This window comes from Mobula hypostoma, chromosome 24 (assembly GCF_963921235.1).
Source record: "Mobula hypostoma chromosome 24, sMobHyp1.1, whole genome shotgun sequence".
In the NCBI taxonomy this organism is placed as follows: Eukaryota; Metazoa; Chordata; class Chondrichthyes; order Myliobatiformes; family Myliobatidae; genus Mobula; species Mobula hypostoma.
The window spans coordinates 19752631-19780156 of NC_086120.1; the positions used below are offsets into that span (position 1 = coordinate 19752631).

Here is a 27526-nt window from a genome sequence, read left to right on the forward strand (position 1 = left end):
TGTCCAGATCCTACCCTCTCCATTTCTGATCCCTTGATAAGACTGGTGTGTGTGTTCCCTTGACTTCCCCTTCCTTAATTCCACGATCAGTTCCTTGGTCTTACTGACACTTCGTGCAAGGTTGTTGTTGCGACACCATTCAACTAGCTGATCTATCACTCCTGTACTCCTCGTCACCGTCTGAAATTTTGCCAAAAATAGTTGTGTCATCAGCAAATTTATAAATGGTGTTTTGGCTGTGCCTAGCTACACAGTCGTAGGTGTAGAGAGAGTAGAGCAGTGGGCTAAGCACACATCCTTGAGATGCACCAGTTTTGATTATCAGCGAGGAGGAGATGTTAGAAAAAATTTCTGAGTCGCATTCACAGTGGTCTCCCAATAATGAAGTCAAGGATCCAGTTGCAGAGGAAGGTACAGAGGACCAGGATTTGGAGCTTGTTGATTAGTGCTGAGGATATGATGGTGTTGAACGCTGAGCTGTTATCAATAAACAGCAACACACATCAAAGTTGCTGATGAACACAGCAGGCCAGGCAGCATCTCTAGGAAGAGGTACAGTCGACGTTTCAGGCCGAGACCCTTCGTCAGGACTAACTGAAAGAAGAGCTAGTAAGAGATTTGAAAGTGGGAGGGGGAGGGGGAGGGGGAGATGCGAAATGATAGGAGAAGACAGGAGGGGAAGGGATGGAGCCAAGAGCTGGACAGGTGATTGGCAAAAGGGATATGAGAGGATCGTGGGGCAGGAGGCCCAGTGAGAAAGAAAAGGGGGAGGCGGGGAAACCCAGAGGATGGGCAAGGGGTATAGTGAGAGGGACAGAGGGCGAAAAAGGAGAGAGAGAAAAAGAATGCATGTATAAAAATAAATAACGGATGGGGTACGAGGGGGAGGTGGGGCATTAGTGGAAGTTAGAGAAGTCGATGTTCATACCATCAGGTTGGAGGCTACCCAGTTGGAATATACGGTGTTGTTCCTCCAAGGTGTGGCTTCATCTTTACAGTAGAGGAGGCCATGGATAGACATGTCAGAATGGGAATGGGATGTGGATGGGATATGTCTATCCATGGCCTCCTCTACTGTAAAGATGAAGCCACACTCAGGTTGGAGGAACAACACCTTATATTCCGTCTGGGTAGCCTCCAACCTGATGGCATGAACTTCGACTTCTCTAACTTCCGCTAATGCCCCACCTCCCCCTCGTACCCCATCCGTTATTTATTTTTATACACACATTCTTTCTCTCACTCTCCTTTTTCTCCCTCTGTCCCTCTGACTATACCCCTTGCCCATCCTCTGGGTTCCCCCCCCCTTTTTGTCTTTCTCCCCGGACCTCCTGTCCCAGGAACCTCTCATATCTCCTTTGCCAATCACCTGTCCAGCTCTTGGCTCCATCCCTCCCCTTCCTGTCTTCTCCTATTATTTTGGATCTCCCCCTCTCCCTCCCACTTTCAAATCTCTTACTAACTCTTCCTTCAGTTAGTCCTGACGAAGGGTCTCGGCCTGAAACGTCGACTGTACCTCTTCCTAGAGATGCTGCCTGGTCTGCTGCGTTCACCAGCAACTGTGATGTGTGTTGCTTGAATTTCCAGCATCTGCAGAATTCTTGTTGTTTGCATCAATAAACAGCAGCCTGACATAGGCATTGCAATTGTCCAGGTGTTCCAAGGCTAAATGAGATTGCATCTACCATAGACCTATTGTGTCATTAAGCAAATTGCAGTGGGTCCAGGTCCTCACTTTGGCAGGAGATGATATTTTGGAAATAAATTTACAAACTTTATCAAGCTTTGCCATGACTGAAAAGAAATCATTGTGATTTTGTTGGGAGTAAAACTGCACAAAGTCATACATTGTTGAGTAGGTATTTTGTCATTATGAATGTGAAGGATCCGAAACTGTAAATTTAATCAGACATTTCTTGATACTACAAATACAGTTCTATAATCTATATAAAACAAACATACCTTCTTCCTCCTTTCTTCTTGTATTAGCATCATGTCTACCTGAAGTATTTAGTATCCTCTCATTCATTTGTTAAGAATATTTGTCTTTATATTGAATTGCAAAGAACATTGCCACAAACTTTCTTCTGATCATTTGCTCCTACTCACCTTTCCATTTCTTAGTTTTTGAACGCACTCACTAATTATGCATCCACTGTTCATTCATTCTAACTTTTGAGTTTGAACTGTAAAGGACTTCGCCCCTCGCTGTTGCAATAACTACTGTATGTCATTTTAACTAAATGAAAACTTTCACTGTAAAATTCTTTGAAATATCCTGAGGATTCCATAAGACATGGGATTCAAAAGTAAATGCAAGTCTTTCCTTTTCACTACAGTTTTATAATTGATATATACATATAAACTCCGGATGCAACGTGCCTTTCCTTTTCCTTTTCCTTTATAATTGATCTTTCATCTGTGTGCTCTATTTATACCATCGATGTGCTCACTACAATAGCAAAATCCATAGTAATCACTATGTCCTCCTAACTATGCTTATTATGAAACCACAAGTTATCTTCATTTTTCTAAAATTAGAAATGAAGAGGCTAGAAGTCAGCATCCTAGGCCTAAAGTGAAATAAGATGGAAAGGCACTGGAGTATTCCAATCAGACGACTACAGGATGATATACTCTGGTGGAGATAAACATGAAAAGGGTGTTGCAATCATCTCAGACTAAGAAACATCCAAGAGCCTGCTAGGATACTGGCATATCTCAGACAGAATGATGCTAATCAAACTAAAAGGACAACAAAACAACATCTCTATCACCCACAATGGAAAGCTCAGAGGAAGAAACTGATGCCTTCTACCACTCCCAAGACAAAGCACTAGAAGCCATCATAGTCATGGGCGACTTCAATGCAAAAGTTGGTGAGGGAAGAGAAGACCATATTGTTGGAGACCAGGGATTGGGAGAAAGAGATGAAAGAGGAGAAGAGCTTATATCATGGTGTAAAACAAACAATCAGATAATCACCAACACTTGGTTTAAACAACATCCAAGAAGGAAATGGACATGGAGAAGCCCAGATGGGAACAACAAAAATCAAATCGACTACATAACAATCAATAACAGATTCAAAAACTCGATAACTCAATCTAAAAGCTACCCTGGAGCAGACTGTGGAAGCGACCACATACCAGTCATTTGCAAAATGGAAATAAAGATGAGAAAATTAAAGAAACCAAAAAGATCAGAACCACTGGATTATCAACAACTACAAAACACCCTCATCTGAAAACAGAATAGGCAATCAAGGTGCAAAACTGTTTTCAATTGCTGCAGGATGAAGGAGGTAAATCTTCCTGGGACATACTGAAAGAATCCATGGTTGTAGCTGCAAAAGAAACCATCCCATGAAAAGAACAGAAAAGTAAGAAGAAATGGATAACTGAAGATATAATACAATTGATGCAACAAAAACAGACCATCAAACCAAGAGACAGCTAAGAATACAAACAACTTGATAAGACAATAAAAAGAAAATGCAGAGAAACTAAAGACAGATGGCTAAATGAGAAATGCTACAAACCCATAACCCTGGAACAAAGTTGATGCACAGTAAGATTGAAGAACTAATGGGGAAATTACCTTGCTCAGCAAGTGGATGCATCAAGGCAAAAGACAGCAGCTTAATTACGAACAAAGAGGAAATCCTAAACAGATGGACAGAATATATAAAAGAACTTTTTGAAGACCAAAGAGAAGAAAAACCGAACATAAAGAAGAATCTTGAAGGAACTAGCATTCTAAAATCAGAAATTTGAGTAGCCATAAATAAAACAAAACATAACAGAGCAACTGGTCCAGACAACATCGCTGTTGAAATGATACTGGCCTTAGAAGATTTTGGAATAGAGAAAATAACAGAGATAGCAAATGGAATCTGTGATCATGGGGGGGGGGGGGGGATACCTGATGATTTAAGTAAATCAGTGTTCATCACACTTCCAAAGAAAGAAGAATGTGACTTACATCGTACAATAAGCCTGATGAGCCAAGTGGCAAAAATTATTCTCAGAGTAATCATGATAAGAGCAAGACGCTGTATAAAACCAGAAATCAGTAAAGAACAATGCGGCTTTGTGGAAAACACTGGAACTAGAAATGCAATTTTCATGCTATGGATGATCTGTGAACGAGCCATTCAGGTACAAAAAGACATCTGCCTATGTTTCATCGACTATACAAAAGCTTTTGACACTGTCAGACAGCAAGATCTTCTGGAAATGCTTCAAGATCTTGATATAGATGGGAAAGATATATGTTTCTTAAGAAACTTATACTGGGACCAGACAGCATCCATCAGAATAGAAGGAGAAGTGAGTGAGTATGTGAATATTATGAGAGGAGTCAGGCAAGGTTATGTCTTTTCGCCAGACTTATTCAACCTGTATAGTGAAAATATCTTGAGAAGTATCAAAGACATCAAAGGATTCACAATTGGAGGCCATAATATAAATAACATCAGATATGCTGATGACATCGTACTAATAGCTGACTCAGAAACAAAACTTCAAGAACTACTCACTACAGTGGCAGCAGAAAGTAATCACAGAGGCCTCTCAATCAACACCAAGAAGACAGAAAGCATGGTCATCTCTAGAAAGACAAACATCCCACAATGTGCAATCAAGATCAGAAATACAAACATCAAACAAATCAACAAATTCAGATAACTTGGCAGCCTAATAACCTAATGGCAGGTGCGACACAGATATCAAATACAGAATAGCAATGGCGAAAGAAGCTTTTCAAAAAATGAAGACCATTTTAACAGACAGAAAGATGAGCACGTACACTAAAAACAGAATACTGCAGTGCTACATTTATTCTGTCCTGACATTTGGAAGTGAATGCTGGACCATTTCCCCAGCAATGGAAAAGAGACTAGAAGCAGCTGAATTATGGTTCTACAGGAGAATGTTAAAAATATCACTGACCACACACACATCAAATGGAGAAGTTCTCAGAAGAGCCCAAGCAGTTAGATCACTCATACCAACAATAAGAGAAAGACAACTCAGATTCCTAGAACACATCATGTGGAAAGATGAACTAGAAAAACTCATACTCTCTGGAAAGTTCGAAGAGAGCAAACCTAGAGGAAGACCTCGGCTTATGTACATCAAAAGCATAGCCAGGTGGCTACACATTGAGGAAGTGGAAGTCATCCAAAAAACGAAGGATAAATCTATATGGCAAACCACGGTCACCAAAGTCCACATCGGATATGGTACCTAGACAGACAGACAGACAGTCATCTTTTTATTGCACTGTTTAAAAGGAGGCACAGTCATTCACTCCTGACCTTGGATGCTCTCTGTGTGAAGTTTACACGTTCTCACTGTAACGGCATGTGTCTCCCCAGGGTGTTTTAGTTTCCTCCTATGTTCCAATCATTTGCAGGTTGGTGGGTTAAATGCCCACTGTATATTGTCCCTGTTGTGTTGGTGAGTGGTAGAATGAGGGGAAAGTTGATAAGAGCACAGGGAGAATGAAAATGGGATTAAGTTAGGAATACTGTAAAATGTACAGAGTTGATGGTCAGCATGGACTCAGCTGGCCAAAGGGCCTTTTCCATACTGTAAACACAAGGGGTTCTGCAGGTGCTGGAAATCCAGAGCAATACACAAAGTGCTGGAGGATCTCAGCAGGCCAGGCAGAATCCATGGTGAATAAGCCATCAATATTTTGGGCTGAGATCCATCAACAGGACTGGAAAGGAAAGGGGAAGAAAAAAGAATAAGTGGGGGAGGGGAAAGAGAACAAACTGGCAGATGATGGATGAAGTCAGGTGAGGGGGAAGGTAGTGAGGGATGAAGTGAGAAGCTGGGAGGTGATAGATGGAAAAGGTAAAGGGTTGAAGAAGAAAAGAGGGGAGTGGACCACAGGAGAACAGAAAGGAGAAGGCACACCAGAGGGAGGTGATGGGCAGGTGAGGAGAAGGGAAGAGGTAGAAGGGGAGCCAGAATGAGGAATGGAAAGAGAGAGATGGGGGAGGGGGAAGAAATCAATGTTCATTCCACCAGATTAGAGGGTGCCCAGATAGAATATGAGGTATTGCTCCTCCAGCCTGAGAGTAGCCTCATCATGGCAGTAGAGGAGGCCATGAACCAATGTGTCGGAATGGAAATGGGAAATAGAATTAAAACTGCGAAATCCAGGTCGAATACCTTTGTTCTGTCCTCCACAACAGACTTAATTTCCTGGTGACCTCCCATTTTAATTGCTTAGTTTACAGTAATTTCTCCCCCTTCCTCTTCTTTCTTTCCATTCCCCATTCCAGCTACCCTCTTGACCCTTCCCTTCTCCTACTTGCCCATCACCTCCCTCTGGTGCTCCCCTCCTTCCCTTTCTCCTATGGTCCATTCTCCAGTCCTATCATATTATTTTACCTTCCCATTTACCTTTTCCACCTGTCTTCTTCCACCTTCTCACTTTATTCCCTTTCCTCTACCCACCTTGGCTTCACCTATCAACAACGATCTTTGCGCCCTTTCCCCTCCACAAAACTTCTTATTCTGTCTTCTTCCCCTTTCCTTTCCAGTCTTGATGAAGGGAATTGGGCCAAAACGATGACTGTTTATTCCCCTCCATAGATGCTGCCTGACCTGCTGAGTTCCTCCAGAACTTTGTGTGTGTTTTCCATATTGTATGATATGTGACTCTGTTAATACTTCATAGCCCACCACCATGTGGCCATTGTGCTCACTACATGGTTAGCATTTGTACCGGAAATTGTGGAGCAAAAGCATACCTTTTTTCCACTTTATCAAACTGTCTCAGCTGACATACTGTGTCCCTTTTCTCCTCCTTTCTTTCCCTGGCTTTATATTGGTATAGAAGTTCAGTGACTTCCACCAGCTATGTATAAAGACATTAATTCAGTTTTTTTCTCACCACTGCATATCCTGTCTTTTCTAATTTCATATTTTCAGAATCTGCTGTACTCGTCTGGTTCTGCTTTGGGGTTAAGTGACCACACTCTGTGAATGTTAATTATGCATATTATAGCCACATGGTTTGAAGGAAGTAAAGTTTCTGAGGCATATGAAGAATCTCCTGTATAACAACAATGCTAATGCTACAGAAATAAAGGTATCATGTGGAATGATAGTTTGTTTTTTCTACTGTTTTTTTCTGCTGAAGGATCTGACGCGGGGTTTCGGTCCATGGGTGTGGTTGTTATTCTCTAGTTTATTAAAAACACATTTTCTTCATTTATATATCCACACAGTGACTGTCAGAAGAATATTTGATCAATAGAAATATCTGACCACTTGCACAATTTTTCACTGTCGTTGATGGTTAAAAACTGAAGGTCAAAAGAGCAATATTTACTTCTCCATGTGTGATCAGCTAACAGTGCATTCACACACCAGTAATTTACCTAATGTGAATCACTGTGAATCTCACCATATGGATCAAGAACTTAGTGTTGAACAGGTATAAGGTTTTTCCCCCTTTTAAGTGTTTGATTTATTGTGGATATTTAAAGAAAGGGAAATAATCCTACTTCAGCAACAGAATACTAAAGACTATCTACCATGGTGTTCTTTCTGATTTTATTTTTGCACTAATGTCATGTTTTGCACAGAACCACTTCTTATATTTATGTACCACTCAGGCCATGCACTTTTCTTGTTGCTGCCCTCAGGTAGAAGGAACAAATACCACAGGACTCGCACCACCAGGTTCAAGAGCAGTCACTATCCCTCAACGATCAGGCTCTTGAACAAAAGAGAGTAACTACACTCACTCTATTTCTGGTGTTCCCACAACCAGTGATTGCACTTTAAGGGCTCTTTATCTTGTTGCTTCATTCTCTCGTTATATATTGCTATTTATTTATATTTGCTTTTGCAGAGTTTGTTGTTTATTGATCCTGTTTACAGTTACTGATTTGCTGAGTATGCCTAGAGGAAAAAGAACCTCATGGTTGTAAGTGGTGACAGGTACGTACTCTGATAATAAATTTTACTCTGAACTATGTATTTATGTTCCGTGTCTTGTCTGAATCTGTGTGTCAGTAATGCTGCCGCAAGGTTTCCATTTACCTGTACCTCACCATACTTGTGCATATGACAAAAAACTCCACTTGACTTCATAAATGCTTTTGCATTTTTAGTACCAAAATCTATGTGGTGATAATTGACCTAAAAAATAAAACTGTCTACACTAATTCCCCTCCTGGTACTTTATGCTGCAAGCAACAAAAATGCTAAACCTGCCCATTCGCCTCCATTCAGGACTGCTAACAGTCCTTCCGGGTGGGGTTGTCTACTGTATCTGGTGCTCCCGAAGCAGCCTCTTCTACATTGGTGAGACCCAATGTTGATTGGGAGACTGTTTTATTAAGAACATCCGTTCCATCTACAAATTCTGGAATTTGCCGGTGGACAACCATTTCAATTCCTTTCCCCATTCCTGCTCCGACATGCCGGTCCACCACTTCCTCTTCTGCCATGATGAGGCCATTCAGTCTGGAGGAGCCACATTTCTCATTCTGACTAGCCTCCAACTTGATGGCATGAACATCGAATTTTCCAACTTCTGCTGATTTTTCCCTCCCCCTTACCTCTTCTTCAATTCCCCACTCTGGCCTCTTACCTCTTCTCCTCACCTCCTCTGTTGCCCCTCCTCCTTTCCTTTCGCCCATGGCCCACTCCCTTCTTCTTTCAGATTCCTTCTTCTCCAGTCCTTTACCTTTTCCACATCACCTTCCAGCTTCACCCATAATTTTCTAGCTCCCCGCACCTCCTTATTCTAGCATCTTCCCTTTTCCTTTCCAGTCCTGGCCCAAGACATTGACCATTTATTAAATTCCATAGATGCTGCCTGACCTGCAGAGTTCCTCCAGCATTTTGTGTGTGTCGATACTGTCTACAATCACTTTTTCCTTCTATAATAATTAGAAGAGCAACCCAAAGTTGTAATTAATGTGTAATTTTAATTCTATTTATTCTTTCTTTCTAAATGTGCTATTAAACTGGTTTGTAATTTCCCTACTCTGTTCAAAATGACTTCTATTTTTTATTCAAAAAGTAATTTTTGGACATTCTCTAGTTAAACTTAAATCTCTGTTTTCTACTACTAAGACATCTGAAGATCCAAAACAATCCCCTTTAATTGGTTCTGAACAGAGGAGGTATGAGACCAAACAGCAATGAACAAAGAGAGACTGAAAATCTGAGAAACTCCTGTGTGCTTTGGTACCCTCTGGTATTGCTACCACAGCATCTCTATCTCAATCAGTGTGAAACAGGGAGAAGGGACAGTGTTGGAGAAGACAGGATCATGATGGAGTTTGAGAACAGGATCATGATGGAAGAAAAAAAACAGATGGAAACTGAAATAGGAATTCAATTTTGTAACAGAAATCCTCCAGATGGTTCATTTATGATAAGTTACTCTGAATTGATTTTGCAATGTTATAGAAATACTTTAAATGATATCTGGAAGGGTAATGAAATTAAGAACAGATTGTTTCTAACAGTATATTTGAGAAAATAGTGATAATAAAATAGAATGGACAACACAGAAACAGAACCTTTGGCTTACCATGTCTGTGCTGACCAGCAAATACTCATCCATACTAATATCATCTGCCAGTGCTTGGTCTAAACCCTTCTCTGCCTTGGCGATTCAAGTACTTATTTAGATGCAGTTTAAATGTAGCAAGGGTTACCTGCCTCTACCACTCATATGGCAGTGCAGTCCAAATTCCAAACAACCTTTGGATGAAAAATATTATTCAGATCTCCTTTGAATCTTCTAACCCTTTAGCCTAACCTTTGCCCTCTAATTTTAGACACTTCTGTGAAAAGGGAAGATGGCATTAGTGGAAACAGAAAAACAACCTAAAAATCCTTTTGGAAGGATGAAAGATGAGATGGTGGAAACATAGTGAGGGTGTCAGAAATGATGAAAGGTGAATAATTGAATGTGGTAGCTAGTGTGATGGTAGATGAGGATGGAGAAACACATTTATTTCCAGGGTGGGAGGAATATGTCCACCAGAGATAAAGAGAAAAAAATGAATATAAAAAGGAGCAAGAGAATATGGAAATAGGAATTAAGGCTTTAGAGGAACCGTCAAAATTCACATGCAAATGGATACACTGATAATCAAAAGCAAAGTAGATTTGATTACACATAAATTATTACAGTACAAAATTCTAGGAAGTAAATTGGGAATGGAGAGGATAAGGAATATAACTTTCAGCAAAATCCAAAAGCTCCCAAATATTTTTACAGCCGGCTATTGTAAGGCACTCAGCGGCAATATTCAAATAAATCGTTTGCTAATAATTAGGCGCACTTTTGACGAGGACAAACAATCTATGGTTTATGCCATTCTGAAAATTCTTAATTTGCAACTTTTGTTCTTTAATAATTTTCATTTTAAAGATGGGCTGACATTTAATAACAACACAATGTGATTTGAATATATAAATATCCATTAAAAATTGAGACACGTCGAAATAAACTAAAACCAATCACTTCTAAAACATGCAACACACATCAAAGTTGCTGGTGAACGCAGCATGTCAGGCAGCATCTCCAGGAAGAGGTACAGTCGACGTTTCAGGCCGAAACCCTTCGTCAGGACTAACTGAAGGAAGAGCTAGTAAGATGTTAGTCCTAACGAAGGGTCTCGGCCTGAAACGTCGACTGTACCTCTTCCTGTAGATGCTGCCTGGCCTGCTGCGTTCACCAGCAACTTTGATGTGTGTTGCTTGAATTTCCAGCATCTGCAGAATTCCTGCTGTTTGCACTTCTAAAACATGTTGCTTAGTAGATATCTTGTTAACATTCTAAGAAATACTTAATGTCAGAAATGTAAAACAAATAATAAATCTAAGAGCCAGAAATGATCAAAAAAGTGAAAAAGTGCAATGGAGCTGAAAGGATTTACACTTAGCACATTTATTCTGTTTTTACTTTGATACACTGTTCTAAAAGCCCGTTTTCAAATTGAAGTTCCAAACACATCCCTTTAATTGGTAACTGAAGGACCCAATGTTAAAAAGGAGAAGCTTAACGCAACCGCCTGGAATTAATTAAATAAATAAGTAAATAAATAAATCTGCGTTATTTGAGGAAAAATTTTAGTAATAATTTAAATGGCTGAAGCACCTGGCAAATTGGTGAGTTTTAAATTTCATCCGGATTTCAGGCAGCCCCTGGACAGACGGAGTGGGACACATGCGCCCTGCGCTGAGGCGCCTGTGCACTGGGCGTAAGCGGAGTCGCGCTTGCCGCGGTCATGGAGGTGGCGTATTTTTGTGAATGGGATAAGTGGCCGAAGAGTAATTACTGTCCCTCTGTGTCACTCGTATGCGCCTGGTCCTGTAGGAACCTCGTTGCCTTCACAACCGACCTAAAGAACGAGGAAGAGCAAGGTAGGTGTTGGGCCTGATGCCCGGAGTGCCCAGTGTTTGCATTGTGCTGATGTGATATAGGGGAAGTTTCACATTCAGACTGCTAGACTTCATATTGCATTCCTTGTACAGCCAACTTGAGCCAAGAGTATGGATTCCTATAGTGTTAACGGACACTTCAGAAATACTCGGGTCCTGCAGATACATCGTGTGACTTGCAACCCATTTGAACAGAACAAGATTTCAAATACATGTTTGATAATATTTGAGTAACAATACAGTTTTGTAACGGATAGTGTGTATCATTGAATAGGAAACTTGCAGATTCAAATTCAGTTCCTAAATATGACAAAATCTAGGTTAATCTGGTGTCACTGATGGAGATGCCTTGTTTCACATAAGATGATTTGCGTTCTCTGAGGTGGATGTGATGACATTTCTTTGCAGAAAAAAAATTGGGTCTTTGGTCAGATGTAAGAGTTGAGAGGGGAAGGAGAAATGCTTCGGGCCTCCAAAATGTGCTGTGTGATTTTAAGCTTTGACTTGTGCTTATTTTAAGTTGGTGTTTTTATTAATCAGGACTGCCAGCAGACATGTGCAAGGCACTTCTGCCTCAGGCACAGGTACCACCAACGGTTTATGGGCTCCCTAAGAAACACAAGGAGGCTTTCCCCCTGAGGCCTATTGTCAGTGGGATAGATACTACGTCGCTGAGCATTTAATGACCATGCTACACCCCTTTGTTGAAGACCATGAGCATCACATCATAAATTTGACTGACTTCGTAAAAATGATAATCAACATCCAGCTGAATCCGGAGAACATAATGGGCAGTTTCAACGTGTTGTCCCCATTCACAAGAGTTCCCATTAAGGACAGCTTCAAGGTTTGATAAGGATACCATTGCCCTTTTTGAACACACCCTTGCATCAACATACTTCCTTCATAAGGGGAGCTACTATGGACAAACAGACGGAATAGCCATGGGATCAGCCTTGTTACTGGCTATTGCTAATTTCTACCCGGAAGACTTTGAGAAGAGGGCCCTGAGTTCATCACCCTTGCGCCCCAAATGTTTTTTTCAGATACGTTGATGGCACCTTCGTAGTGTGGCCTCATGGACTCCAGGCATTCCAACAGTTCCATGACCATCTGAACAGTATACATTCAACTTGCAGTGGAGATGGAGAGGAATGGTTGCCTCCTGTTCCTGGACATTCTAATACAATGGAAACCGGACAGTAGCCTCAGACACAGCGTCTATTGGAAGTGCACTCACACGGACTTGTACCTCAACAGTAACAGCCACCATCATGCCTCCCAATGTAGACGGGTTCTTTCTACTTTGATTAACTGTGTGAAAACTTTCGGACCTGGAGACTCCCCGAGGATACAAGACAAATATGCATGACGTTCCTACAGGATGGCTACAGGTGAAGAAAATCAATCAGGCCCTTAAAAGGGCAGGTGGAAAAACTAGGGAACCTAGCAATGAAGAGGGAGCCATCACTACCGCCTGTATTCCCTATATTTCCACAATTTCTGGAAGGATCGCCAAAATCCTGAAGAAATACTGGATTAGTACCATCCACAAACTCATAAGGAAGCTCAAATCACAGTTTATGCAGGTCAAAGGTGACCTGGGACCCAGATTGACTGCCGTTTTCAGGATGCCCTGTGAATGTGGAGCAGTGTATATCAGCCAGATGGGATACACAGTGGAAACCTGCATCAAGGAACACAGGAGGTGTATTCATTTGGACTACCCGGAGAAATCCACGGTAGCAGAATGCTGCATTCTCAATGACAATTGGATTGACTTTGGCACAAAACTACCGTGCCATGCCAATGGCTTTTGGGACTGTTTGGTAAAGGAAGCCTTTGAAATAAAACTAGAGGAAAAGAATGTTCACAAAGATAAAGGACTCGCTCTAAGTAAGAACTGGAATTTGATTATAAACGAGGTAGGACAGCAGAAACCTGATTGGATGAGGACTAACCAATTAGGATGGACGGATGATGGGGGTATAAATACCACCGGACTAGAGATGCCCAGGCATCATCCCTGATGAAGATGCAGAGTTTGTCATCGAAGTGTTGGTTATAGTCAATACCTGTACCCGGCTGGAAGCCCGAGAAGAGTTTATTCGACATATACGCTGGAAAGCATTAGATCCTTTTTCAATATCCACAGACTTTCTAACAGATTTGTCAGGCAAGGTTTCCCTTTCAGAAAACAATGCTGACTAAGGCCTATTTTATCGTGTGCCTCCAAGAACTCTTGAATAAACCCAACATCTTTCCAACCACTGATGTCAGGCTAGCTAGCCTATAATTTCCTTGCTCCTGCGTCCTCCCTTCCTAAAGAGTATCCCACAGGTGTGAGATATTTACAATATTAAGGAAGACTTTAGGAAGAGTGAGCCATCTGACCGCAACAGTAGGATGTAGGAGACTATTAAAGTTAGGGATGTGCTACAAGTAGAGGCCTGTGCAGTTGGGTGATAGTTTTCTGCAGACTTGACAAGAAGTCTACACTGCCTGCTTGGGATGTTGTCACATTCCTGTCAGCCGGAGAAGTTGTATCAAACTGCCAGGATTCATCTAGGATCTACTGACCTGGTAGATCCAGAAACAAGGTTCTCATTGTCAATTATATAGCAGATTGAAAGGAAATGGGGGCGAGATGGGGACTAAATTAAAAATCGAACATAAACGGTAATCTCAGAATTGTTTCCTGATCCGCATGTAAACTGGATTTGGTTTGAACAGATCAGAGACCTTCATGCTTTTGCAGAAAGTTGTAACCTCGCCGCTCATGTACTAACATCATTGGCAGACTTGGATTTTGCACCCAGTCTTTTCAGCAATGTCATTAAGAATTCAAGTAGCAGAAGACCTAAGAATGTTGTAGCATGAAGGCAGTTTGAGTGGGCAAGAAGTTATTAGAATACAAAACTGAAGTCATGTATTTTGGGAAGAAGCATAGAAAATAAAATCAGTTTAAATGATGAGAATCTAATTTATTAGTTAGCTGAGAAATGTTAATGTTCTGACCAGGTTCATACAGTGCAGAAATAGGCCCTTCGACCTGTCTAGTCTGTGTCGACCAGCTTTTTCTGTCTTTCCCGTCAACCCACACTAGGACCATAGCCCTCCATACCTCCCTCATCCATGTACCTATCCATACTTCTCACAAATGTTGCAATTGAGCCTGCATCCACACCTCCGCTGGCCACTTGTTCCACACTTGCATGAAATTCCCTCTCAGGTTCATGAGATGCAGAAATTCGTTTTGGTAATTAGGAAGGTAAATGTTCTGTTAGCCTTTATTGCAAAGGGTTGAAGGGCAAAGGTAAGAAAGTTTTTCTGAGATTGTACTAAGCTTTGATGATACTTCATTTGGAGTGCTGTTAACTATTTTGGTCTCAATCCTTAAAGGGCAAGATGTCTACCTTGGAGTCAATAGATTCACTAGATCCATTCCCAAGGGGTTGTCCTATAGAGAGGGATTACTGTTGGCCTATGCTGACAAGAGTGTAAAAGTGGATCTCATTGGATAAGTAAAGGTCCTGTGAGGTTTATTATTGGACAGCCAAGATTAAGGGATTTAGTTTCAGGAAAAGGATGGAGAGGAGGGCAAATTTTCTAAGGAAAACTCTTAAATATTTTGGGAATTTTCTACGTGTGGAATGTACATATTCATTGAGTATATTCAAACCTGAAGCTGACTCTTCAATATTAAGGAAACAAAGTACATTTGAATCATGCAGGAAGGTGAACAAAGCACAGGATCATCTCTATTTTTAATGAAAGAACATTTAAGAAGCTATTTGATTGACTGTTTCAATCTAAATTATGGGTAGTGTTTTGTCCAGCATTTCCCTCAGCCAACATCACACTACAGATTACGGATGCCACATTGTAAAGTAATGGGCAAATATTCCAACAGAAGGTGTATTAGAATCTGTTGAGGTAGTATTCACTGATTTAGTATGTTTTTTAGGTCATGAGTTTTGAACAATTTGCTTTCAAAATAGAAGTTTTTGAAAGCTTCGAGGTTTTTTTTAGAAATTTTTCTTTTGTTGGTTCTGCAATAGAATGCCAACTGGGGCTGTAGATAATTCAGTGGCTGCAAAAGAATTATTTTCCTGAAAATTAACTGTAATACTGTCAGTAAGAGAAAAATCAACTAGTTAAGGATCATACATAAAATTAAACAATGAGCGTTATGTTATTGAGAACCAGGAAATATCAACTGACTATAATGAAATAATGCCGAATAATAAAAATGTTAGAGGGAAATATTGGGCACAGTATCTAAAATCTATAACATTTAAATATTGGAGTTAAAGCAATAAGAACCAGAAATTCCTCAATGGGAGAGATGAGAATAAAATATTTTCTTAGTATAAATTAAATGTCGAGACTACATACTATTTGAAATATATTTTCATCTTTAATTTGTTTTTCCTAAATTCTAATTTCTATTTGTGGATTTGAATTTCTCAAAAGCTAGCGGTCTTGTGAGCGGAAGCTGAGTACTAATTGAACTGACATATATAATAAACAAAGGAATATTCATCGTGTTACCATTCTGCTAAATGATCACTGTGATTAGAATTCTTCTAATGAAATTTGTCATCTGAATACTTCAGTTTCATGGGCTTGCTGGCCTCGATGCTTGTTAAGTGGTATTTACAAAGTGAAGGTTTTTTTTGGATTTTAAATATTTGCAGATTTATTTTTTCCCTTCCCAATAAAGTTTGCTCAGTCCTATCTGAAATGCATTCTCCTTATACCTGCAGACTGACATGCCAACTACTCCCACTTGTTATTTTTTTTTTGACAGAGTTTGATTACGTTTTAAATAATTTAGAACATGAACTTTGTGGCTAAAAATGTTTTCCGAAAGCCTTTGTTTTTTCTTTCAGACCTGACTTATATGATACACATTTTGGACACTGAACATCCTTGGGATGTCTACTCTATAAACTCCGGGCACCATGAAGTGATCACGTCTCTGGAGTGGGACCAATCTGGTAAACTTTTGTTAATGTGTTAGTGTGTCAGATAGGAGTATAAAATGTTAAGTAAACTATAATAATAATAATAACTAATAACTAATTAATAACTAATGTCACATGATAGTGACACACATGATTTAAAAATAATTAAATCTATTGCCCTCTCACGAGATTGAGTGGCCATTAGGCCGCTGAAGGTCTCAGGGCTAAGAAATGAATAATTAAAAGGTTTTCACAATATTTGCAGCTTGCCCTTCATTTCTCGATGTGTCCGAAGTTAACACTTCAACCCTCTAATGGAATATCTCTGCTATGTGTTATAAGTAGTGAAGTTTTAAAACTCTTTGAAGAGCATGTTTGATTTTCACTACTGTATTGTAGAGGGGAAATATCTTTTCCTGTATTTAAGCTCTCACTTTGGATGATACTTTTTAAAATAGAAATGTACGTATTTCCTGTGGATAACTGGTGTATATTTTTTATTTCCATTTTAGAACGTTACGTAGAAAATGTCTGCTAACTAAGCAAAGTTTTTCCATAATTATTGGGAACTAAAATGTATAATTTTGAAGCGACGTGTTTTCTAAAATGAAATTTTTGCTCCATCTCTCTATGTAAGGTTCCCGGCTGTTATCAGCTGATGCTGATGGTCAGGTGAAATGTTGGAGTATGACTGATCACCTCGTGAATAGCTGGGACAGCACAGTTGGGAGCTCGGTGGATGGTGACCCTATTGTGGCCTTGTCGTGGTTGCACAATGGTGTCAAGTTGGCCTTGCACGTAGATAAGGTTTGTGTTATAATCAAAACCCTGAATAATATTCCAGTTACCTCCCAATAACAAAGTATATTGATAATTACATTTGACACACTGGCCCCTAACAGTAGGATACAACTCGTAATAGTCTGAAGGTACATTTAATAAAGACAGGTCAGGTCTGTGTGTTGGATTGTTTTGATTTTAAATTGCATATAATAATTCAAAGTCATTTGCTTAAAATATTGTGCAATTATAGAAAAATGTATGGTAACAAAATGGCATGTTATAGTTTTGTTTATCTTGGTGCTAAGTGATTACACTTAATGGTTGAGACTGGGTTTTCAACTGTAAGTAATGATGCAATGGCAAACTTGCCTTTCTGTCACTCTAGGAAGAAATTAATTTGGGTAGCCCAATGATGCTGTTAGTAGAGCTGCTACCGCACAGCTCCGGAGACTTGAGTTTAATTCTGATCTCTGGTGTTATCTGTGTGGAGTTTGCATGTCCTCCCTCTGACCATGTGAACTTCCCCTGGGTGTTCTGGTTTCTCTCACATCCCAAAGATGTGTGGTTTGGTGGGTTTATTGGATTTGGAATAAATGGAAACTAAAATGCAGATTTCAGAGTTGCGGTAAATATCAATAATATAGTCCAAATAATTAACTAGCCATCTTCACAGGCTGTTTTAATTTACAGCCACAAAACCATTTTAAATTATTGGATGGTGTGCCTTGGGTAGATCAAAGCTAATTTGATCTACCCAGGCTTTTTAGAGCATTTTTACTGCTCTTGTGTTTAATAAGCAAAATGTGTTGCTGTCCAATTACTTGACTTGGCACAGCGTTCAATTCTAAATTTGTTTTGTGTTGCTTTGCATTTTTTTAAATCACAGTTATCTTTACAAGTGGGTTCACAGCTTCAGAGATGACATGCTTTCCTGTTTTATTCCCTGCCAATCAGTCTGGAGTGTCCAATTTCGGCGAGAAATTTTCGCGGGTGAAATTCTCCCCATCCTTGACGCTCTTTGGAGGAAAACCAATGGAAGGTTGGATCGCTGTAACGATCAGTGGTCTAGTGACTGTGTCATTATTGAAACCCAGTGGACAAGTTCTCACTGCTACAGAAAGTTTATCGCGGCTGAGGAGCAGAGTTGCGCTCGCAGACATTGCATTCACTGGTGGTGGAAACATCGTGGTGACCACGTCAGACGGCAGCAGCTCGTCACCCGTTCAGTTTTATAAAGTCTGTGTGAGTGTTGTTAATGAGAAGTGCAAAATTGATACCGAGTTACTTCCCTCACTCTTCATGCGCTGTACAACTGACGTTGCTCGGAAGGAGAAATACCCAGTCGTCACTCACCTGAAATTTTTAACAAGAGAAACCTCTGAGCAGGTAAGATGTCAGTGTTGTACTCATTGAGTGGCTCTGTAGCCACTTCTAAATACCACCTATGTGTAGGCATGAGTAGTTTCCTTTTGAAGTCATTATTTTGTTTGGTGGTTTGCCTGATTTTTGAGGCTGCAGCATTGTCTTGTATTCCGGTTTTTTTTCCCAATTAAAACATAGAGTTGCAAGAAAAAATTTGCGAACCCTTCACGGTTGCCTGGTTTTCTGTATTAACTACTCATAAAATGTGGTCAGATCTTTATGTCACAATAATAGACAAACACAATCTGCCTAAACTGATAACATACAAACAATTGTACTTCTTGTCAATACCATTTAAACAATCACAGTCTAGTTCCTCATCCTGCCGAATAGTCTCGGTCTGAAATGTCGACTGTATCCTTTTACGTAGATGCTGCCTGGCCTGCTGAGTTTCACCAGGTGTGTGTGTGTGTGTGTGTGTGTGTGTGTGTGTGTGTGTGTGTGTGTGTGTGTATGCTGCATATAGTTATGAGTGTTAGTTTTGTCATACAAAGTCGGTGGGCTTCCAGTTATCTATTCACCTTCCATGGTATAAACTTCCTGTCTGCAGTACATTGAATTTTAAGATTCTCATCCAATCTGAGACCAAGCTCCTCCAATCTTTTAGTCCTCTCTGCTTGTGTATCCTCTATATTTTTGGAGCTACAGTCCTCAGCAGTAAATGAATAATCAAATTAATAAATTATCTCCCAAAGTTGATCTGCCTCCACTTTGCTTTTTCTACGAATTTTAATCTATATTTATTTAAGCTTTCAGTCTCCTGAGATAGCAGGGTGCCACGTTTTTATTATTAATTTTCCTTTATGAGAACTTTCAATGTTAGTAGTTACTACGTACATGCAAAAAGCCTGGAACAGCTCATTTCTACCTGCTGGCATGATGTGGCACTCGAAACAGTGCTGGAAGAACAATAGGAAAACATAAGATTTATGATAATAAGTTAATCTGGATAATGAGTAGTGAACATCTGAGGTAAGGTTTGTGAAATTTGATTAGTCTAAAGTTTGAACATTATAGCTGAGTGCATGAGTAATTGCCATACTCTTACTTCCTGCAGGTGTTACTATGTGCTTCCAGTCTGACGGGTAGCATTGTAGAATGTTGGTCGTTACGGAAAGAAGGGTTACCAGTAAGCAATAGTTTTCAGACAATATCCCCAGTGGGTGAGTACAGAGACTGCTACTCCAAGCAGGGCATATAATTACAAATTGCGAACAATTCGAGTTGAGGTTTAAACAAGGGTTTCAGAGAAGTTGCAATAAACTAGAAAATTTGCATCTTTTTTCTGTATCCTGGCATCTTACTTTTTGCCCTATATGATGTATTATAAATGAACTGAATGAAGTGAGCTCTTTATGAGGCAGATGGTGAGTTCAAAACTGTTTTATCTCCTTTGATAGACTAGCTACAGCTGTGCATGCTTGCAATTTTATTGCTCTGTCAGTATTGACTAAATGGTTCATGTGACTTGATAGACATTAGGTTATTGCAATGCCATCAAATGTGCATGTTATTTTCCCTTCAATGAAATTCTTAAAGTTTAGTTTAAATACTAAAATAAATTATATCCTAAACTTTTAAAGTTATTAGACCCTGAAGTAAGATGAATTTCTGAATGTAATATTACACTTGATCATTGAGACTTCAGAGCGTACTTGTTTTATGAATTTCAAAGATTGGTTACCCATGGGGTGAAGAAGTTACTTCTTAGCTTTGCAGGGAATGGCCAACCTTTGGGTCTCTGGTTCCAGAACCTAGCCAAGAGAAGCCCCTAGCCTGTCAAAGCCTTACAAATGTTGTATGTCTGTTATTTTAATTTCTAGAGAGTATAGACAGTGTGTTTAATCTCTCTTGCCATCCTAGGAAACACTTTGGTGAAGCTTCATCGCACTGCTTTTGCAAATCCTTCCTTAGAGACAGATGCCAGGTGTCTTGACTCTTGCACCGTGAATCCTCATTGCTGTACTGTTTGCTGCTGCCTTTTTTGCTGTAACCTGCAGTGATTTATGTAAAAAATCTTACAAATCTGATTTGTTTTTTTACTAATTATGTAACATCTGATTCAAATGATTCTTAAACTCTGCCCTTTCATTATAACCAGTCATTTTTCACTGTCTTGTATATTTGCCAGTTTTAATTATTCAGGCCTAATTAGAGTAAGGTGATAGAAATTTTGATTTATGAACTATTCTGCTCAGAATCTAGTTTTTTTCAAAAGCACGGACTCAATAGATTAACTTGTATCTTTGTGTTTATGATTCTATTATATTTCAGTTTTATCTTACCTGAAGACTAAAGGCAATACAGTTTATGACAGTTACCGAATTAGTTATAAGCCTTCACTTCAATAATTTTCATTGCTTTCCAGTTTAGTATTCTGAAATTATTCTTCAGTTTTAAATGGATTATTGAAAGGTGCTGGTGATCTGAGGGGCCTGGAATCCTTGTATATAAATCATTGCAAGGAATGTAGAGACATTTATAAAAAATAAAATTGTTTAGTGAAATGGGTTAATACTTCATTATAGTAAAATATCTATTTTGTTCCTAAATTGCTTTTGAAGGTAACATACCTTTCATTAGTTTTCTATTGACTCTACTGATTTCTTACTCGCCTAGGTGATAAGCAGCCAAGCATCCTGAAATGGAGGATTCTGTCTGCAACCAATGATCTGGATCGTGTAACAGCTGTGGCTTTACCCAAACTTCCCATCTCACTTACCAGCACTGACCTAAAGGTGGCAACAGACACCAAATTCTTTCCAGGCCTTGGTTAGTATTATAACTTGCATGGTCCAAAATTTAAAAAAATGTTAATATTATCCAGTGAAGGGTGTATTTCTAGATCCTTGTGAATGGTCTCGTTTGGGGATTTACTTTATTGTTAAGTCGTATTTGATTTCAATGTCTACACGAGAGGAACATATAAATTGAATTATCTTTGATTTAGAAGGGATGCTAGTTTGGGCACTCAGAGTAATTCTATTTTGGGAGTTTTTATCGATAAGTAAACGACAAGTTAGAGTTTGTGTTGGCTTTCATTACTACTCTCCTTATTGATAAGATTTTCAGATTGATCTGGAGAACACTTTCTAATGCAACGCACTGTTGAGAAGAAAATCTTTAAATGGTTCCTTGCATCACAGTAGAAAGGATACACCATTGTCATGTTTCTGCTACCCCTACCATTGAAGAGTTCTTCTATTGAGTTACTTTATAGTTTACTTTCATAACATCTATCACGTAATTGCTTAATGCCGTTGCTCACTGTTTACCCAATATATTGACTTAGGTAAACATCATGCATAATAAACAGTAACTATAGTTGTGATAAGTGGGTCATAAGAATGTATTTGTGTTTGTTGTGGAGGATTGGCTAAATTCCACTTTCTTTCCTCTCTCCAGGCCTTGCACTAGCATTCCATGATGGAACTATTCACATTGTTCACAGGCTTTCACTACAAACTATGGGAGTCTTCTACAACATTCCCTCCCAACGATCAACGGATGACCAATCTATTAAACGTCAGCGCACAACTGCGTCTTCTGTGCACTTCAAAGCACTGCAGCTATCCTGGACTTCATTGGCACTAGTTGGAATAGACAGCCAGGGAAAGGTGAAAAAACTATGTTCAATACCTAAAGAGATATTTCACTGTCTGAAGTTCAGTGATGCACATGAAGTGCTGAAACACCACAAAAATATTTCTTCCCACTCATCAGTTGTGGACTGTTTCCATGTTTGTATTCAATTTTCCTTCTGCATTTGAACAGATTTTCTTGTATCAAGCAGTTTGTAAATAAGGTAACTGTGGGGTTGGGATAGACTAACTGCATAAATATGGTTTGCTTGGAAAATGCCACTAAATGAGTTTTGCTGGTCTCCCAACATTCTCCCATTTCTCCCTGACTTCCTTCTAAGGGGTCTGATGTAGGAAATTTCTACCAAAAGGAATTAGGCCTGTAACATTTTTATATCAATGTAAATTACTGGGAGGGCAGCCAGAGTTTTGGACAGATTATTCAGGGTGGTCAGTTCATTCATGGCTGCTGCAGAATTTAACTTCAAGTAGTTTAATAAATCTGAAATAAGTTAATTTCAGCAACTGAAACAATGACAGGTACCATATTGTCATTTTAAAAAATCATCTGGTTTATTCTTTAGGGAAAGAAATTGCCATCCTCCTTGTACGTGGCATTGGGCCCACGAATATGGTTAATCATTAATTGCTGCTCAGTTCATGGGTGATATGGGGTTGTGTATATATGTGGAATTTCTAGCATCATCTATTTTCCTGAAATGAATTTTAAAAGATTTCCAACTGATTGTGTTCTTTTATTATCTTCTTTACGGTTTGAATATTTATTTTACTTAAAAATTATTGCAATTTCAACACAGCCAATCTATGCAAGTACTAATTAGTTTCTACGTAAAATAATACATTTATTTTTTTGAAGTGCAATTTTACATTCTTATTGAAATCTTGAAAGTTACTGTTACCTTATTCCCTCATAGCTGAGCATGCTAAGGATCTCTCCTTCAATGGGTCACACATTAGACATGAACACTTCACTGCGTCATCTCCTTTTCCTATTGGAATACTGTATGGTGACTGGTTATGACTGGTGGGATATCCTTTTACATGTACAACCCAACATGGTACAAAACCTAGTCGAGAAACTGCATGAGGAATATACACGCCAGAATCAGGCTTTGCAACAGGTAAGAGTTCAGTAGAGTGGCAAGGTATGCAATCTGGGTCTGTAATGTCCGCTCATTTTTGGCAAGTTTGCTTTTCTTTTTTGGTAATTAGTCCTGTAAATGTAAACTTGTGTAGTCATAGAGCACCACAGAACAGAAATAGGCCCTTTGGCCCATGTAGTCTAAGCCAAAATGTTATTTTGCCTAGTCCAATCAACCCACATCTGAAACATAGCTCTCCCTACCCCTCCCTTCCATGTACTTATTCCAACTTCTCTTAAATGTTACAACTGAACCTGCATCCACCGCTTCCTCAGGCAGCTCATTCCACACTTGCACCACCCTCCAAATGAAGTTCTCCCTCAGATTCCCCTTAAATATTTATCTTTTTCCCTTAACCTACAACCTCTAGTCTCACCGAACCCGAGGGGAAACGGCTGCTTGCATTTACTCTATCTATACCACTCATAATTTTGTTTACCTCTATCAAATCTTCCTTCATTCACCGACTCAAGATGGTTGAGGAAGCATGGTATGGGCCCCCAAATCCTAAGAATTTCCTACAGGGGCACAATTGAGAGCATCCTGACCGGCTGCATCACTGCCTGGTATAGGAACTGTACCTCCCTAAATTGCAGGACTCTGCAGAGAGTAATGCGGACAGCCCAGCGCATCTGTAGTTGTGAATTTCCCATGATTCAGGACATTTACAGAGACAGGTGTGAGAAAAGGGTCTGAAGGATCGTTGGGGACCTAGTCACCCCAACCACAATCTATTCTAGCTGCTACCTTCCCGGAAACGGTACCCGCAGCATAAAAGCCAGGACCAACAGACTCGGGGACAGCTTCTTCCACCAGGCCATCAGTCTAACTAACTTACGCTGACTTGAGTGTATCTCTATGTTACATTGACTGTTCTATTTATTATAAATAACAATGATTGCGCATTGCACATTTAGATGGAGATGTAACATAAGGATTTTTACTCCTCATATATGTGAAGGATGTAAGAAACAAAATCAATTCAATTCTCTCTAGAGAATAAAGTCCTAACCTATTCAACCTTTTCCTGTAGTTCAGGTCCTCAAGTTCTGACAATATCCTTATAAATTTTCTCAGTAATCTTTCAATCTTATTGACGCCCTTCCTGCAGGTAGGTAACTAGAACTGCACACAGTATTCCATATTTGGGCCTGTCAGCATCTTGTACAACTTCAGCATAACATCCTTTACTCCTGAGTTATGAAGGTAAGGCTCAAAATCCCCCCCAGAATAGAAATTTCAACCTGAAGTATGGTGAAATGGTGGATTGCAAGATTGTTCGGACAGTTACGTAACTATCAGCAGTTCTTGCAACAGTTGGCTTTGACATTTGCAGATATTGTGTATTGCTTCTAATCTAATAAGTAATATTAATTACTTTTTGAATTATTGATAAACTAGAGTAACAATTTGCAACATGATAGAGACCTTTTGAACTTGTACAAATGTCACTCCCTGAAAACTATTCACTGACTCTCATGTTCTTGTTTTATTATACCACATGTATACATTTCCTTTTTTAAAAAAATGCTCTACTCGCTCATGTCAATATGATAGAAACCATTTTAATCTCTCTATCTTGTTGACATCTTTCCTGCAGCTAGGTAACCGGAACTGCACAGTACAGGTTTACCCGCCATCCGAAGGTAGAGCATTCCTATGAAACGCTTCGAAAGCCGGAATGTCGTAAAGCGAAGAAGCAATTATCATTTATTTATATGGGAAAGTTTTGTGAGCGTTCGCAGACCCAAAAATAACCTACCAAATCATGCCAAGTAACACATAAAACCTAAAATAACAGTAACATATAGTAAAAGCAGGAATGATATGATAAATACACAGCCTATATAAAGTAGAAATACTTTTCTACAATCATTGCCGCACTGTTCTCCGTGCGAAAATCTCACGCAAGCGCTCTTGGCAGAAACACTCTCTCCAGTAAACTTTCAGCTATGAAGCTGCCAAATCATACCAAATAATGCATAAAAATACACAGCCTATATAAAGTAGAAATAATGTATGTACAGTGTAGTATCACTTACCGGAATTGGGAAGACAGCACCAAGCACACTGATGATGGTGTGTTAGGCTGAGTCGTTGGAGGTTGGGGTGGTGCAGTGGATCCCAACCCCCAGGCCGCTGACCAATACCGATCCGTGAAGCATGCAGGGATACAGCGGTAGCCGGGACGCACCCTGCACATCTTTAAGAAAAAAGCTGAAATAAACAAGCTAATTAATTACGTGCCGCCCGGCACGCAAATGTTGGCCCAGATCAGAGGCGACACAATCGGCAATCACCTCTGATCTGGGCCGACAATTACGTGCCGGGCGGCACCTAATTAATTAGCTTGTTTATTTCAGCTTTTTTCTTAAAGATGTGCTGGGTGCGTCCCGGCTACTGCTGCATTCTCCGCGGCAATGTATCGGTCCACGGCCCGGGGGTTGGGGTGGTGGGACACTGGGGTGTCATCTCATCGTCATCTGTTTCCATCAGGGCAGGCAGGTCATCTTCTTCTATGTCTGCCTGCCTCGATGCCAAAGGTCGAGGTTTGTCGTCTGCTGTGGCTGATGTGGAAGGCTTGAAAAACGACAGTATACTTGACTGCTTAGCCTCATGCATTTTTGTATCATACAGTTCTTTGTAAGCACTCAAACCATCTTGCAAATATGCCTTAAACCGAGGTACCCTTTCAAAATTAAAAGTCGTACTTTTCTGCAATCATTGCAGCGAAAATCTGCGCAATTCCTGGACTACTTCACTTTCGGTCTGTTCGCTACTGCATTCGGTTTCAATTGTTATCCTTTCCTCTTCCAATTGCATCAGCTCTTCATTTATCAGTTCTTGGTCATGGCATGCCAAAACCTCTTCAACATCATCTTTGTCAACTTCCACAAGCCAAACTCACTTTGTCCTTACTTCGTTCATCACGATCGAAACGCTTAATTATGTCTAGTTTTATGCTAAGTGTAACACCCTTACGAGCTCTTTCAGGCTTTTCCGATACCTTAGAACTCATCTTACTAACGGCTGCTCACAGACACGTGTTTAAGCAATGCCGGCTAGAATGCAGTTCTGGGGGAGGAACTTGGCTGCTTGGGGCGCGCGCTGCCTTTTTTTTTTGTAACAGTGAAAACACCTGTTAGCGAAAACAGGTAACTAATGTAGGTCTTTCGTAACAGCGAGGTTTTGTAAAGCGAACGTTCGAAAAGCGTGGGACACCTGTATTCCAGATTTGGGCCCATCTGCATCTTATACAACATCAGCATAACATTCCAACTCCTGTACTCCTGATTTATCAAGACATGACTCAAATCCAACAAAATGGTCATTATTATGTCAATATGTTTTTGCTAGCAATATATGAGCTATTTGGAATTGAACCTGCCCAGTGGAAAATCTTGCTAAGTGAACAGAACAAGCAGCATCATTGTTTCCCGCAAAGCATCAAATTCATGGGCAAGAATTGACTTCAGCAGCCTGAAGGAAAGAGAAGGGACCACAATTTCCAAACTATCCATTTATGATACGCATATTACAATCTCTGCTGTAATCATGCAAGCTTTAGTCTGGGGTTATTTGCTCAGATGAGAGACTGCGAGCCATCTGTACGTTAGGTTGCAATATCCATTCTTCTCTGCAGACTGTGTGCATGTGTGTTTATTGGCATCATTAGCAATGCAAGTTTAAAAATGAAATGAGCTTGCTGCCATGAACTACTAAGCTCTGTGAAGGTGTTCGCAGAGTTGGGTAGGAATTCAAGGATTCTGACATGAATGATGAAGGAAATGAAATGTGAAATGTATTTCCAGGTTGCAATGATGTGTGAATTGGAAGGAAAAATTGTTGAGTATCTGCATTTTCTCAGTGGTAGATGAGACAGATTTAGGGAGATGCCGTTGAAGGAGCTCTGGTATTTTATGGGTGTTGCCTATTCCAGCAGTGTTGTGGCAGGAATGCAGAAGTGAGTAGCTAAGGGAAAAGATTAATAAGTTTGACTTATTTTGGAAAGGGACAAGGGGATCACTGGCAAGGCTTCTATATATTGCCCAGACCCATCTTCCTTTGGGAGGTGTTGGTAAGCCTTTGCCTTGAACTGCTGAGGTCCTTCTGATGATTATGCTCTCATGGTACTATTAGGTATGGAATTGCTACAGTGCTATCCTGCATTT

The 27526-nt window shown here is 39.9% G+C and overlaps 1 protein-coding gene across 2 annotated transcripts in view; it reads left to right on the forward strand.

Annotated features, from left to right (window-relative positions):
• The first annotated feature begins 7670 nt into the window (after positions 1 to 7670).
• The window catches only part of med16 (mediator complex subunit 16), a 31530-nt gene continuing 11674 nt past the window's right edge, over positions 7671 to 27526 (forward strand). Inside the window, exons 1-9 of one of the 2 annotated variants that reach the window (XR_010016022.1) lie at positions 7671 to 7967; positions 11192 to 11417; positions 16331 to 16438; positions 17043 to 17212; positions 18143 to 18574; positions 19668 to 19773; positions 21230 to 21382; positions 22016 to 22227; positions 23127 to 23333. Coding sequence is in view for 1 of the 2 variants with exons in the window: in XM_063032665.1 (XP_062888735.1) it covers positions 11282 to 11417; positions 16331 to 16438; positions 17043 to 17212; positions 18143 to 18574; positions 19668 to 19773; positions 21230 to 21382; positions 22016 to 22227; positions 23127 to 23333 (1524 nt within the window). In the remaining variant the exon portion in view is untranslated. The remainder of the gene's footprint in view (positions 7968 to 11191; positions 11418 to 16330; positions 16439 to 17042; positions 17213 to 18142; positions 18575 to 19667; positions 19774 to 21229; positions 21383 to 22015; positions 22228 to 23126; positions 23334 to 27526) is intronic. The other variant, XM_063032665.1, reaches the window with a different exon arrangement.